This window comes from Triturus cristatus, chromosome 4_1 (genome assembly GCF_964204655.1).
Source record: "Triturus cristatus chromosome 4_1, aTriCri1.1, whole genome shotgun sequence".
Classification (NCBI taxonomy): domain Eukaryota; kingdom Metazoa; phylum Chordata; class Amphibia; order Caudata; family Salamandridae; genus Triturus; species Triturus cristatus.
In genome coordinates, this window is record NC_140585.1 from 1,158,877,386 (window position 1) to 1,158,892,921 (window position 15,536).

The 15,536-nt window shown below is 45.0% G+C and overlaps 1 protein-coding gene across 1 annotated transcript in view; it reads right to left on the bottom strand.

Moving 5' to 3' along the window:
• The window catches only part of LOC146856248 (uncharacterized), a 209,381-nt gene that overhangs the window by 70,272 nt on the left and 123,573 nt on the right, over window positions 1-15,536 (bottom strand). The window contains exons 9-10 of the mRNA XM_085654317.1: window positions 12,556-12,669; window positions 6,020-6,133 (exon numbers count right to left, since the gene is read on the bottom strand). Coding sequence (XP_085510443.1) covers window positions 6,020-6,133; window positions 12,556-12,669 — 228 coding nt within the window. The remainder of the gene's footprint in view (window positions 1-6,019; window positions 6,134-12,555; window positions 12,670-15,536) is intronic.

Here is a 15,536-nt window from a genome sequence, read left to right on the forward strand (position 1 = left end):
TGCCCCACTCACTTCACTTCTTTTGCGCCTTCTTTGTTACTTTTTGCACACTAGCAACTCGACCTTGCAGACTAGGACTCCCTACCTTTCTGTGCTTTTTATTGACTTTTGCTATCTGTGGACAAATGTCTGGGATTCTTCGGATATTCAAGTACCCCACGCTGGTTTGTGCAAGTATTTTGCTTTCTGAGTGACGGTAATATTCATGTGACTTGCTCTCCAGATAGATATATATATATAGATATATATAGATAGATAGATATATATATATAGATATATATATATATATATATATATATATATATATATATATATATAGTTTTCTTTGTTTTTGAGATAGCAGATTGTTAGTGCAGTCCTTCTAAATGTTTATGACAATTATGCTCTTGGTCTGTTCTTCTAAATCAATCTATGGAGTTCTGACATTGCCGAGTTCTAGTTCAGGCTTTTTAATACTACAATAATAAATAACTAAGACAAAGCAAACTGGACAGACTCGAAGGTTAAGCATCTTCACCAAATTAAAGGGGAGTTCCAAAGAAACAAAAAAAACCATCAAACCACAAATAATAAAAAAAACATTAACTCTGCTCCAATGCTCATTAAAGTGACATCTTACTCCCATCGTAATATTCTCCTGCAGCTGCCACTCCTTCACCCCTCACCAATCCCCTAAGAAAACTGCACCAAGTTCCCACATTCTGCCTGAAAGCCCCTTTGGCGTGGACTGGGGCCTCTGCTCCGAGTGGGAGAGGGGCTGGGAACAAGGGCCATTCACAGGCCTCCTTTGTTCATGGGTGAACACTGGCTATGAGGCAGACACAATAGTGGTCATACCTCAAAAGGCTCTCCTGCAGTCCCTGCTCGCAGCCTCCTGAATGCTAAGCAGCCAGCCCTGCACAATGGCCGGCTCGGAGAGGAGGGGGCGCAGCAAGGACCCTTCGGGGTCTTATTGTGAGAATCCATCGGGGATGGGCCCAAGCTCTCTCTGTCCCGCCTGTCTGAGGGGCACAGCTCCACAGGCGGTAACAAAGTTTGACTTTCCAATTCTTTTAAAAGTAGATTGTCTGGACCGCCCCATTTACAAAAGTAGTAACTCTCGCCTAAGAAGAACGCGAGAGAGCTAAAGCCCTGCGCAATGAGGTAAGAGGGTACGACACTTAGTTTAAGGCTGGGTATCACCTCTTCCAGTATGATGATGAAATCATGACTGGCCTCTACCTTAAATGATGTCTCACCTCCCCTTGAATCATGACTACCCCCGACCTTGAATCATCTCACCCCCCACCCTGAATCATGACTCCCCACCCTTGAATCATAAATGACCCCCCCCCCACCTTGGATCATATCTCAGCCCCCCACCTTGAACCATCTCAGCCCCCCACCATGAACCATCTCAGCCCCCCCCCCCCCCCCGAAACAGGTCTCACCCCCGACCTTGAATCAGGTCTCACCCGCCCCCGTAGAATCATGACTCAACCCCCCTTGAATCATGACTCAACCCCTTCCCCCCCCCCTTGAATCATGACTCACTCCCTGACTAATTTCATGGAATAGCTCCTCAATCATTGCCCCTCACTTGTCCCCAACTAGAGACGGGAGTCTCACACAGGGCCGGACTGGCCGTAGCGGGCACCGGGCAATCCCCCGGTGCGCCGCACTGGTCGGGGCCGGTTTTGGGACCCTGGGGGCCGTTTTTGTTACAGGGCCGTTTTTGCAGCATAGATGCAAAATCGGCTCTGTAACAAAATCGTCCGAAACCCGGCCCTGGCAAAGGGCTCGGCGGCACCCCCAAGCCTCGAGGGGGCGACCGAGCACTTTGCCAGAGCCGGTTTTGGTTCCCAGTCCGGCCCTGGTCTCACAAATTACCCATCACGGATCCATACACCGTGTTAGATGCTCACTTGTGCCGATTCAAACAATGCGGGGATTGAGCAGTCTGTGGCACAGAGTCCTCTGCCAGTGCCCAGTGCCTTGATGTAGACGGAAGCGACCCTGCAGGAGGGTGAATCTAGCTCTAATATTTCCAAGCAGATTTCAGTGAATCCCACAGCGGCTCGGTTTTAGAGCATAAGTGACACGGGGTTCCCTACATACTTGTGCCCCCACCCCCAATCCAAGCTCAATAACTAAATACAGAATAGCAGACAAAAAAAGTCTGTGTCTGAATGTGCTGAACTTCAAGGAGTTTTCTAACAAATGAACAGGAAGTCAGTATAACTTTGGCAATAAATGCACACCCCAATATAAACTGCATCATCGGCTTTGCTCTATGATTCTGCTAGTATGCGTCTTGCCACTGACATCAGCAAACTGGCCAGTCCTTGAAGAGCAGGCATAGTCTTTGCACAGAGGTGTAAGGACAATACCTTGTAAATGTGTCACTCATCTATCGTTTTACACTATAGGTTAAGAGTTAGCCTCTAATTCTCTAGAGAGAAAGCGGACACCCGTACAGCACCAGTGTCCCCAAGACAGTCAACAGAAGGTCCATGAAAATAATCAATGTATGAGAGAAACAAATCTGCAGTCTCAGGTCGCCTACCCATCCTCCATCCAAGCAGTCTGAAGGACTGAGGATCCCAGCATCAAAGTTAATACATCAGCAGTACATCACCTGACTCGGACAATGCAATATTTGGAGACTTTGACACAGGATCAAGTGTTGTACCAGGGCTGGAAGAGGGGACAAACTCAGTCATTCATACTCCTTTCAAATGTAGCGCTTGACCTCTTACTCAAGACCTGTAAAATGAGAAAAAACACGGTCCGCTGTGTCCAATGGGCCAGTTGTGGCCAACCCTAAAACTGTTCAATATAAGTTGGCACCCGGATGTTGATCAGTTGTGGGGAGTCCTCAGAACTACAATGAAACAACTAAAACTCTAGACTAATGTTATCTTACACAGACATGGGTGAAGATCATGAGGTTGGCAAGAGACCCGCTATCGCTGTCCAGTTTAGACACTTGAAAAAAACCAAGCTGGTATTAGACCAGAGTCCACACATCTCAGGATTAGTATCTTCCTACTCCTGCTCCAGTTAGTTTCTCAAAAAAGACTAAAATCTCTGGTCATCAGCACCCTTTCAGAATGCTCAGGAGAGGCACGCGTGAGGAACTGAGGGGCTTTAGTTCATCTGCAGAACCAGAATCAAAAATATAGTGCGTTTCTTAAAACCACGCACATGGTGCATGCACTCAAACTGCCCAAACTCACCAGTGGAAAAAAGAGAAACATGAGAACAGGGAGAGCAGATGTGAGGCACAGAGGATGCAAATGGAAGCCGTGTATTCTGGTGCAGTGGGCACAGCGACTGAAAGAGGAGACCAATCAGCATTACAGCTGCTTCAGGGTGCTTGTCGGAGAGTGCACCCACGGCAAGGTCCACCATGGGAACCAAAATAGAGGGACTGCATTTCAGAACTGGTTACAGCTGCAGGCAATATTTGGGTTGATGGAAGCATCAAGAGAACCAAGGGCACCAACTAAATCTACTGACTCAAGTAGTGTCCTCTGGGAGCTGGGATGTATGGTTAGTGAATAAGCACTACCGTAAACATGAATATCCCTGGAACAACTAGAGCGAAGAAGATCAAGGCAACAGTTTCAGAATCTAGTACTCAGACAGCAAACTGGACACGCCAATACTTGGTGTAGAAAAAAAAAACGGTTCCTCCTGGGATGAATTTGGGCTTATATAAGAGTTTCTGGAGTACCTGGGAAAGTGTGAACAGTGCAGACATGACACCCTTGCAATCCGGTAATGTGTTGCATCAGCTCCTAGATCCAGAGGTTGCAGTCATACCCTCGGTGATTCTAGCCAAACTGTATCAATCCCTTGAAACCTCTGCCACCAGGATTCAGTCAGCTGGGCATCAATTTATGCCCCCCTTGACTAAAAGTATGCTTCTCTCCCATTACTGAGCAGTTCAGGTTTCTTTTCTTCCAAATCAGGTTCTGCACCATCGGTCTCTTCCAAGTCTAGACCTCGTCTTGGCCCAGCAAATTAATGATTGGATGGACATTTATAAAGCATTCTTATACTCCAAGTATCGTCCTGGTTCTTTCCACCTCTGACCATGAACTTTCTGCAAGTGTAAAATATATTACAAGCTCATGCACCGGTATTTTTCATAGTTTGGGGGAGACAAGCCGAATGCCAGGCCTGCAAAAATGAAAGCTTATTTTCATATCAAAACGCTCCCTCCAATCAGGATTGCTTTTGCAATCTTTACCACACTTTGGCTGGATAAGAAGGCCCCGTCTGAACTTGTCTAGGTAGTTTGTAAATTGTTCACAGATATTCTTGTCTAAGTTTTCCTGGTTGGAGCGTGATGCAAAGTACAGTAAAACAGCACAAGAAAGGGGAGAGGGTGGGTTTCAGCCAGAGTGGAGGAAAAGTGGTTTTCAACAAGAATAGATCAATTTTTTTTTAAGTGCATCAGGCAGCCACAAGTTTTAGCCGAGAAAAATAAGCAGTTATGCTCCCTGGTCCACAATTCAACGAGTAGAAAATCCATTATTTTGTGGAAGCTTAGACAACGAGCTCTCCTTCGACCACGAGCCCTCCTTAGACCATGAGCCCTCCTAAGAGAACATTCAACCTGCACATGGTCTCCTGCAGTCCAAGTAGGAAAGGACAAAGCCCCTTATATGTGTTATGGAGTCTCTCAAACCGGCTCTCATGATTAAAAACCAACAGGGTCTTACCATACTTCTTGAGCGACTAGCCACAGCATCACTAGCCCTGGTAAGATATACAGGTCTTGCTGCCTAGAAACCATGGTTTATTTACTGAGGACAAGAGATACTTAAGCACCGACAGTTGTTTTGCAGCTTGTACCTTGTTATAGAGTAGCATGCTACACATAACTGCCATCTATTGATTGGTTGTTTGGGCCAAAAACATAATTCTTGACTGAAAACCCTAGGCTTTGACAATAAGCTTGCTAAGAAGGACTCAATATGGCACAGAGCTGAAGCCCACAAAGCCACGCACTTGGACCCCTTCTTCAGCTTATACTCTCCCACTGCGTTAGGCCAGCTGTGAAGCAGACCAAAGAGCAGGTTACCTTGAATCTTTCACTCTCCTATTGTTCACATTCGAAATCCGTCCATGTGAAATATATATTTTTTTAGCTCTGCTGTAACACCTATGTGTAAGCAACCCAAAGAACGTGTTTAAGCATTTTGAAACCTGAAATGTACACAAACTTTACTTCTGGGTTGATTGCGGATCCGTGCAAGATTACAGGCTGTGTGCAGGTATAGCCATGCCCACTGTTGATTAACACTAACAGCAAAACAGAAGTCATTCTCTTCTTTACGAGACTTGGAAATCTTCGAAAAGGGCTTGAAAATGAACAACAACAAAATGGGGGTCTTCTGTGTGAGCTGCTTCACTAGCAGTCAAACATCCTTCGGCACCATTTCTGGTCCGCAAACGCTCCATGGTGACTATCGTTCTTCTCCAGGCACCACTCCTGCTTCACAACCGTAAAATGGAAGAATTCAGATATCCTGAGGACGCCCATTGTAGGCTTTACAAGTTTACATCAACACTCTAATGATTCATTTGTGACGAGATGCAATTCCGAGCCTAACCACTACATAGCTACATTATGCACAGCATGTAACTTCATAAATAGGATTTATGCAAAAAAGGACGTTTAATATAGGGGGTACTGTCACAATTTTGTCATTTCCTAGTGTTATCAATAATGATATCCCTATCACCCAATTGATTGTGAATGTGGCAACATCAGACCTCGATTGCCTAGATGTTAGAATACGCGCTTGTGATCCATAAATCACACACTGATGATTACAGGGAACAGTTAACTTTCAACCTAAATTTCATTAGTGTGAAGCAAATCTAACGAGCTTGGGTTCTTGCTACCGGATCCATCACACAATTTGTTCCCATCACTTAACATTCAGGGGATCCAGCCACCTCAGTAGTATATAGGCACTACACACAGGCAGGCACACAAACACACATACACAAATCTACTCACCTTCAGCACATCTACATTCATATCCGTTGGGGCGGTCCACACACTTGGCTCCATTCTGGCATGGAGTGCTGGCACACTCATCTATATCGATCTGGCACATGGAGCCCGTGAACCCTGCGGAAGGAGATGAGGTAAAATGCGGGGTCAATAGTCAGTTGTTCGGGTCCAGCCCAAATCACCACTTCCAAAATCAGCAAACAGTAGCAAATGACAAGACAGCAAAGGAAAGAAAGGCAGATTAAAACGATATTCACCTAGGACTATTTTCACTAATTGTTCTACAGGGTCTTCCTGTGCCCTCGAAACGTTTTGTGAGGTGCTCGTGAGCACGATACTCGGTAATAGAATTTTTTTCCTGCTCATTCTTCAACAGCTCAGTTGTCACTAGAGTGTACGAGACGGCACACACTGCGTTTAAATTTGTGAAAATTATCGATCCGTTACAAGGTTGACCTTAAGCCTAATATAAGCTGCTTACCGCCTCACCACTAGACAGCCAGTGCCCTGACATTCATAGAAGACACAGCAAACCTGAAACTTATCCTGCACAAAGTATGTACAGCCTGAAGGGGACCTATTCCTGGGCCAGAGCTCAGTATGCAAGAGAATGGTCACAGAGCAATTGTTTTAGACCCAGACATCGGAGAACTTCACATTGGGACTATGCTATTTTCTGGGTAAGCGTTCAGTCTACGTTGAGTCCACCTCGATGTGAACGATGAAGTATGAACCATACTACAGCCAGACTGCATGATTAGCTGGGGGAAAAAATGTATCCAACATTTAGGGGAACGTTTGACTCACACTCTGTCTGAAGGCAACAATGTCAAATAAATCAGACGGGTACATTGAATGATGGCAGAATGTAAAATGATCCCCCTCAATAAGAGGTACAGAATGGTACCCTTGTGTTTCCCCACAAGCCTGGTTAGCCAAAGGCAGGCACGCGAACGGAGATGTAAAGAGAAAGGATCGGGAGAGGACGCGAGGCGGTGATGTAAGTGGGGTTTTGGGGGGTAGCTTGTATGGGTTGGGGTAGTTTTCAGGGCTGGGAGTGGGGTTTGGGGTAGTTTGTTGGGCTGGGGGTCGGGAGTTTTAGGGCAGAGGACTGGGGTGGGGGTAGTTGTATGGGTTGGGGTAGTTTTGAGGGCTGGGGGGGCAGGGAAGGGGATAGGAAAGGGGTAATTCTCAGGCCGAGGAGGCAGGTGGACTAGGGCAGGTGGGGGTAGGTTTTAGGGTTCAGGGAGGGCGGCTGGGGTCAGAGTAGTTTTTTTAGTAGAATTTTAAGGATCAGGAGGGGGGGTGGGCTGTTTATAGGGCTGGGGCGGGTAGAATAGGTTGCAGGAGGGCCGAACTTTAGAGCTCAGGGCAGAGGGGCAGGCGTGTGATCTTTACCACACATGTCCCTTTGCCAATCATGTCTTTACCACGAAAATGTGAGGTAAAGGCATGAGTGGTAAAGGCACCGTCGTGGTTAAAACTGTATGGTTACAGCATGCGTGGTTCCATCACACAACCCTCCACCAGTAACAGAGCTCGTGTAGGAACAGCTAGTAAGCATAAGAATAGCTCAGTGGACCAAAACAAAAGCTTATGGAGTTAAAGTTGTAGAAATGTGAACTTCTTTAGCTTGTGAGATTCGAAAACTGGTATTTTCGTGTTCGCATTCCTACTGAAAAGGAAACCGTATCTGGAAAGAGCTGGAGAACTTTATGGACAGTGTTGAAGGGACTTGCTCAATGCAGTCTCGCTTTGGACAGACCTGTTTAAGAACCAGTGTTTAAAAGTCCTCCGCCAATGATGGGATGTGGTATAAGTGCTTGCAACCCTATACAGAATCTTAAGCTGGAGAAACTATTCCCTTTCTCCTGGGAAGTCTGCTTTGCATAGCTGTTCCAGAAGAATGACAGCATGCAGATTCTGTAAATTCAGAGCAGAAGCCGGCCTTATTTAGAAGTTGACAGAAGAGATGGCAAAGAGCAGCTAGATTTCCTGGCACTTCAATGGGAATGCTAGATATTGCCCTTTCCATGGGACAGAAGAACAGGAAACAAAAAAACAACAACAAAAATAACTTTATAACAATATATAATTGCAACATGTAAGATAATGCTATCTGGTTTCAACATCCAATAATAAACAACCTTTAAGCACACAATCAAAATAGTCTGTGCAAGAAGGGGCTTTTTCATAGGGAGGTGGGGGTTCAAGTCTCAAACCTCTGCACTACAACAGTATACTTGGTGATATTTCACCACCATGCAATGGACAGTATGTCAAAACAAACAAAAATGTTTTCCTCCAGAGTCAATATATTTATCCTAGCCAAGCATGTGTGTTCAGACTATAAAATGCCCCTCCCCAATACACCTCGTGTTAATCTTGGCACAGGGACCAGGTGAATCTTGCAGTCCTTAGTAAGGAAACACCGTTTCTGCCAGGGTGAGTACACATGGTTGTTCGCGTCCAACTAGGCCCCAGGTGTACCAACACCGATTCACACACCGCCTACACAGTGGCATGTGCTGCGACAGCCATACTGCGGATTCTTTTCACCAAATAGCATGAAATAACTTGCTCTTGCATTTTTCAATTTCTTTGCACAGGAAACGGTTTGTAGTATTATAAAAGTGTTCACAATACTATTGCAGTAGGTCACATCAAATGTGGACCTTGGTGAAGACTTTTAGATCCCTGCCCTCTCCGATTCATTATTCCTAATGTGTCGTAAAAGAAATGGTTGGACGGTCTGTGAACTTTGACCAAAGAGAGTTTGAGTGGTGGATTTGGAGTACAAGCTTTACTTTCAAGGAACAAAGGCTGAGATGGCAGTGAAGCCACCTCTTTCCGGGACTCTGTGTGCACACAGGACACACGTGTGTCTATTATAACGGCCTTACCAGTGGTAAGTACTGACCGCGCACGTGTCATTGCTGAATTGATTAAAAAAAAGGACATCTTCAGGTTTTGGGGATAAGATGCCACCTAAAGTAGACTGGTTATTAACTATAGAAATTGCAAAACTACAAACTAAGGCATCCGTGTAACCAAATAACAATACTGGGAGATCTGTGACGAAGACTTTTGTTTGATATTCAGAGCTAACGAGAACAGCTAGCCGTACGTACTTCCACAGTTGTTTTGTCACGGTCACAAAAATGCGAGACTATAATGTATATTGCAGGCCAATGGCAGCTGTTTTGAGGTCGATCTGGTGAAGCAGAATAGAAGATCAGCATTGAGGGCTAAAGCTGTATGACTGGACTGCCAATCACACTTTACTCCTGCGGATCACGTGAGAGTAAAAGAAAATAATTTTCAATTAGTACTGCGTCTCCCTGAATCTCTTCTGCCATTCTTTTCTGGGGTGTGAAAAGGCAGTCTCTTGAAAAATACTACCAAACTTTGGTTAAAACATACAAAAGGATTTTCTAGCTTGTTGCAGTACATGCTTTGAGTAAACTCAATAGCCTCTTCAAGGCAGAGTCAACTTTATTTATTTTTTAGGTCTCGCCTGACCCAGCGCATGCGCTGGTCTGGCGAGACTTATTGAGAGGGCTCCAAAAAGTGCTACCAGGCCAGCCTAGAGCTACAGTGCATGTGCGCGGGTGCCGCGCTTGACTGTGATTACTTTCACGGCCGCTTGGCATAGCCAATAGGTCTCGCTTTTGGGACCTTATAAGTATTAAGTTATGCAACGTTTGCATGGCTAAACAATTATAAGGTCCCAAAGGCGAGACCTATGGGCTATGCCAATGCTTGTTTGTATTTAGGGATTTGTTTAGCACTGACCTAGCCACAAGGTCCGGACATCTTATAAATATAAAGTCTCATCTTTGGAATTATGCTAATGATCTCCTTTTTGATAATCAGAACCGGGTGGAACGCACTAAGTCATAGCGGGGTTAACCCCCATTCTCTTAATTTTCTCACTTTAATCAGGAAAAAAGCATAAAGATAAGGCCATCGGCATGAAGTGGTCCCTTGCATCTTACACTAGTCGGCTGCCACAACATCCAAAAATAGGATGTCCCAGTAGTTTAAACCAGTTTATTTATACCATTATTTCAATGGTCGCTGCTTGAGTTTATTTTCCCAACAAGCATTGGCAAGCTGGAAGGGGTGGTTTTAATGTGCTAGACTGCAGTGAGAGGGAGCCAGCAGGAATAATCAAATAGCTGTAGTTGTGCAGTAGTCCCTCATGCAGCTCAATACAAGCACTCCTGTGGATGCGGAAGGATACAATCAAACAGCCAACATCCAGTAGATGAGAAGTGAATACTCCACTGGGCTGAATCGAGACTTCGATTGATGCACGAGGGCTGTTTATACACACGAAAGACACTGCGGTTTACAGCACATACAGTCTTTAATACTGGAGCTTCTACCTGTACGCAGATCTAACACCAGTAATCAATGAAGAGTGGCCACTCCCTCATTCACCTGGGAAAAAAACTGTTTGAGAACTAATGGCAAAAAAGTACTTTCCTTCCAGAAAATCTTACTATGGTGGGAGACGGTGCAGGAAAAGGACTGCTATAAATAACAGGGTTGTGTAGAGATGGGTTGGCGAGTGATGGAGCAGTATCTTTCGAAGAAGCAGCGTTTTCACTGGAGGGCTACCAGATTGAGGTGGTTTAAAAAAAGCTGCAAAGTAACCACCCCCAAAGGAGTTTGTACACCATGTAATTCAGGTGCAGACTACGGAGATTTAGTGGATTACGTAGAAAGCATTGCGAGGGCACAACAAAAGAATTGCACACCCTACATAAGGCCTCAACTCATCCTTCAGCATCAAGTTGTAACTGGCAGCAGGATCAACACCAAATCTGCAGGTCTAGGTGTGCCTGGAGTTCATCTGGTGCATGGAAATAGTGTTTGCCACACCATACAAACCGCATTACACGACTGGAGCGAAGGACCTGGGAAGGGCACCCGAAACGCACTAAGGCCCTTTATACTTATAACTCAGACACAACACAACACGTTATAAACCCCCCCCCCCCCACCCCCCAAATTACTATAAATATATTCTGCCCATTTTCGGATAATTAGTCAGAGTGAGTGAAGAAGGGTTAAAATCACAAAGGAGGTTTTCCCCGATTACAACGTTGTTGGTGTTTTCTGACAGGAGCCTCCCAGGAGTGGGAGGGATGCCCGCCCGCTAGAGCCAACAAAGAGGACATTGTCCCATCCCCAGGGATCCTGTCAATCAGATGTTTCACCATTCCAGAGGGAGGGGCGGGATAGCCTCACAAACAATGGACAGAAAACGGGAAACCTGACCACTGTCAGCCACCCTTCAGGAAAGGTGGGACAGGTACTGGAACGTTAGTATGGGGTTTATGAGTAGGGACATTAGAGGCACATGGTAAAGGCAACAACAATAGTTAGCATTTATGGGGGTAGCTTCCCACAAAATTCAATGGCACACCCAGGGCTTTATGTGAGCTCAAAAAACTGGTGGGGTGGGGTGGGAGGGGGGGGGGGGGGGGGGTCAAAAGGGCGTGGCCGATGTAATTAAAGGATTGGTTAAAAAACATGAACGCAAAAAATCTGTGTTTAGCATAGTGTGCTGCCCAACTGGTATTTTGCTGTTTCGGTCATTGCATCCAGATACATAATACAACAAGTAACATTACAGGTACAAAAAGCTAGGACTATTGGCTTTGTCAATAGTGGTTAGTTGCATAAGATAAATAAGCAACGACTATGGCTTCGTTGTTGGACCCAGCCCATTTAAAGCCGTGGGCACACCACCTATTTTTTATGTCCCCAACGAGCTTTCAGAATATGGGCGCTATTATCTGTTGATATTGTATTTGGTTGGGCTTCGTACTGCTTAGATGCAAGTCAAACAGGAAAGGGGTTGGCGAGACCGGATTAAACTAATGCACTGTTTAGAGATTAACTGTTAAATATATAGGCGAGCTAGGTTCAGTCAGACTTGCGTGGAGCGTAATGGGCGTGAATGCATGTGTCAGATGGCACCATCATTTTTTTCGTTCACTTGGGGCTCACAGTGGCCATTTCTCAACTTTGGTTGGTTGCTACGTTTCAAGGTATCTTTCCGCATTATAATGCTATTATTTGTGTAGACATGTGTGATATATGTGAATGGATGCTTGGAGCCGTGTTTTGTGAGGGACTGAGCTACAAGTTGTGCCTTGTGTGTGTGTGGGGGGGGGGGGGGGGAGGGGGGGGGGGAAGCATATTTGTTTAAAAAAAAAGTAGGACATGCACCAGTGACAATCCTTAGTGGCTCTCTGAAAGCCTTGGCATACATTATTTTTGTGAAGTGCAGGCCAGGGATCCCTGGGCTGTAACAGAAAGTGCCTAATTACAATCTAGGTTATCATTTGTATATTCCTACAACTTCAGTAACAAAATATCTCCACCTATGGGCATGGCGAAACAGGAAATCCCACAAAAATATGGATATAGTCAAGTGCTAATGAATTAGCATAGCTCGTCTGACAAGTGTTATGGATACATTCAGTGGAAGTAGATTCAAGTAGCCCCTCGCTTGTACTTACCGGAGGGGCAGGTGCAGGTGAAGCCATTCACAATATCCTTGCAAACGCCGCCATTGACACAAGGGTTACTGTCACATTCATTCATGTTGATCTCACAATACGTGCCGCTGAAGCCTGCAAAGAAAGAAAATGAGTTCATCACTGGGGCAAGCAAATAAACTCTGTACACTAGTGCTCAGTCCCACTTCGCACACACCCCACCAGGTTACATACCTAATCAACAAATCAAAGAGGCCAATAAATACATGCACTGATGGGGACAGAAGCCCCTAATGTCTCGCAGTTTTTGCATGTGGAGTTTCTAGAGCTGTGTGTACTGCTCAGCAGATCAGTGCATTTGAATGCCTTTGGTGAATCCAACTGCAGAGGAGACTTCCTCCCAAAGGCAGAGGACACCTAATGCACCAAGGAGGGCCAGAGCACCAAGAGTCAGCCAACGTCAAAATCTGCAAACAGAGGATTTTCATAAGGCAGGAACCACGTGCAAATGACATTCCTTGTTAATTTCATATAAATACCTTGGTCTCCCTGCTTCAAAGCCAGTTTTTACCTGGATTCCAATTGTATGGAGTCACTTCTAACGAAGCTAAGCATGCACCTGTACGAAAAATACTCACGAGTTACCAGTGCACCATAGTTTTAGGACACGTGAGACAACACTACGTAAGAAATACACTTGGATGCAAATTGTTAGTGAGTTACTAATGCCAACTAACACTTCTGAGAGACAACTATACAAGTGGCTGAGAATAGTAAAAGAAGGAAACGCTGCAAGTTACCAGTAAGCCACAACTGTGCACTCCTGTATTAAAAAAATTCACACAAGACTTGCCCTGATCCTGCTCCCCAATCACCAACCATGTCCGCACTGTTCCAAGATGCACATTTGAAGCAAATCATCCCTAGAAGGGCGCTGCAAAGGAGAAAGGGCAGTCGCTAAGGCTACCAGAAGTTCCATAAGAATATACTTTCTCACTCTGCCACATGTTTTCCTCTCTCCTTAACTGGTTGGAATTTGATTCCTCAACTCAAAAACACGAGAGGGAAGAAAACAGCGTGGGCCCAACAAACCTTTAAGAAGAAAAATGGGCCTGAAATCCCAGCACAAAACGGTGTTCTTTTTGGATTCAGTGTCCAGTGAGTAATGCTGGCATGAAGCACGTGACGTTGTCCATGTTGCTGCCTTGCAAATGTCAATGAATAATTTGTTGGGGGAGGCTACAGATGCTGCCTTTACATTGACGGCAAGCATGAAGTTCCTAAAGAAACCAAACTGATCTAATATAGTAATATTTTGATATACAAAAGACTACCCACCTAGCAACAATCGTCTGGGGGAAAGGCAAAGTAAGAACAGATGTTAAACTCTAAACAGGGCCATCCAATCCAAGTAGGATGTCAGCCCACTTGAAACTTCAAGTTTCGCTAGTATGTCCTCCATGGAACAAACACAAAGGCTTGGCTGGTAAACCAAAACATTCCGTTCTTGGTTTAAGTGAAACCGAGTAAGGGTTGAAGATGGCCGATTCTTGCAGTAGAGATAATTACTACCAATAAGGCAGCCATCAGCAAATACATGCCACACAAAGTCTCAGCCTCAAAAGAATTGTGCATCAAAGTGGCAAAGACCAGATGCATCGCCCACTGAGAGGCTGCACACTTATTTCCAGGTTACCGATGTAAGTGCGCATCTAAGCGCAATTCTTATCAGATGAAGAGAAGTCACTTGGAGCATTCAGATAAGCCCAATACGCGAATTGGTATGGTTTACAAAAATAGGTCAAGATCCATGTTCACAACCAAATAAGCGACACAGGGAGTGCTTTAAATTGTAGCTATGGTCAGGCTTTATGTACTTGCAATTACACAATTTACTAGGGGGAGTACCAGCACTTCCCAGAAGACACCCGTTGATGGTAGAGCACCTACACTTCTCAGTAAAAAACAGTGGACAAGAAGTCAATCAAAGCACCTCAGAGAGTGGGGGTCTCTCAGAGGCCTAACAGAGAACCTAAGCCATTGGGTCTTGCCTCTCAGTTGATTCATCTTTAACAGGGTCACTATGATGCGTATGTTATACAAATTCAGAAACCAGGCTCATAAGTACATACACTGCCAAAGGAGCCAACCCCCTGGCATCCTACCCTCCCACCCCCAACTCTCCTAGCTGGCAAGGAGAGCTGGATCATCAAAGCATGGCTACAAGAGGATGCAGAGTTCCAGAAAACGGCACTGGCAAGGAGAAAAGGGGCAAATACTATGGCCTTGGGGTTTGAGGAGTTCCTTAATTTTTCAAGAGTTGTACACATGAGGGGAAACGGATGAAAGTCCGAGAAACCGTTCAGACCAGTCCATCAAGAGTGCGTCTCCCATAGACATTTTCTGTGCTCCTCTCTGGCATGCAAACATTAGTCACAGTTGCTTTACATTGCAAAACATCACATTTATTTAGGAGGGCAAAATAGAGAATTGTAACTAATCTCCAATTTGGTTAGAGCCGACCAGTTTTGCTAAACATCTACTGCTACATTCTTCTTCTTCAGATGAGGCACTTGACGGCAACAGAGTTGAAAGATGGCAGAGCGAAAGGCAAGAATCCCTCCTTGCTTGTATAAGTAAAATATGAAGTGAAGTTACCCATACCTTGAGCAACATTTCGTCTGAGTAAAGATTCAACCACCAAAAATACGCCCCTGAGCTCGAGGTAGTGAACTTTCTCCTCGGCTTGCTCCTGTGGTACTTTGCTATAGTTTGTACGCGTATGTCATTGTTTAATGCCAAATGGACCTGCTTAACACACATACAAAATTCAATGCATATGTTATTTTTCACAATTAAAAGCAAAAGTTAAAACCAGACCACCAGTCTAAACAGCGGTTCTATTTGCAGTCACCTGCTAATAACCTTGTAATAAAATGGGAAATCTGCATCGAGATTTTACACCATTTGCCCTATTTCCTTAAGTGTGCTAATGAACCACA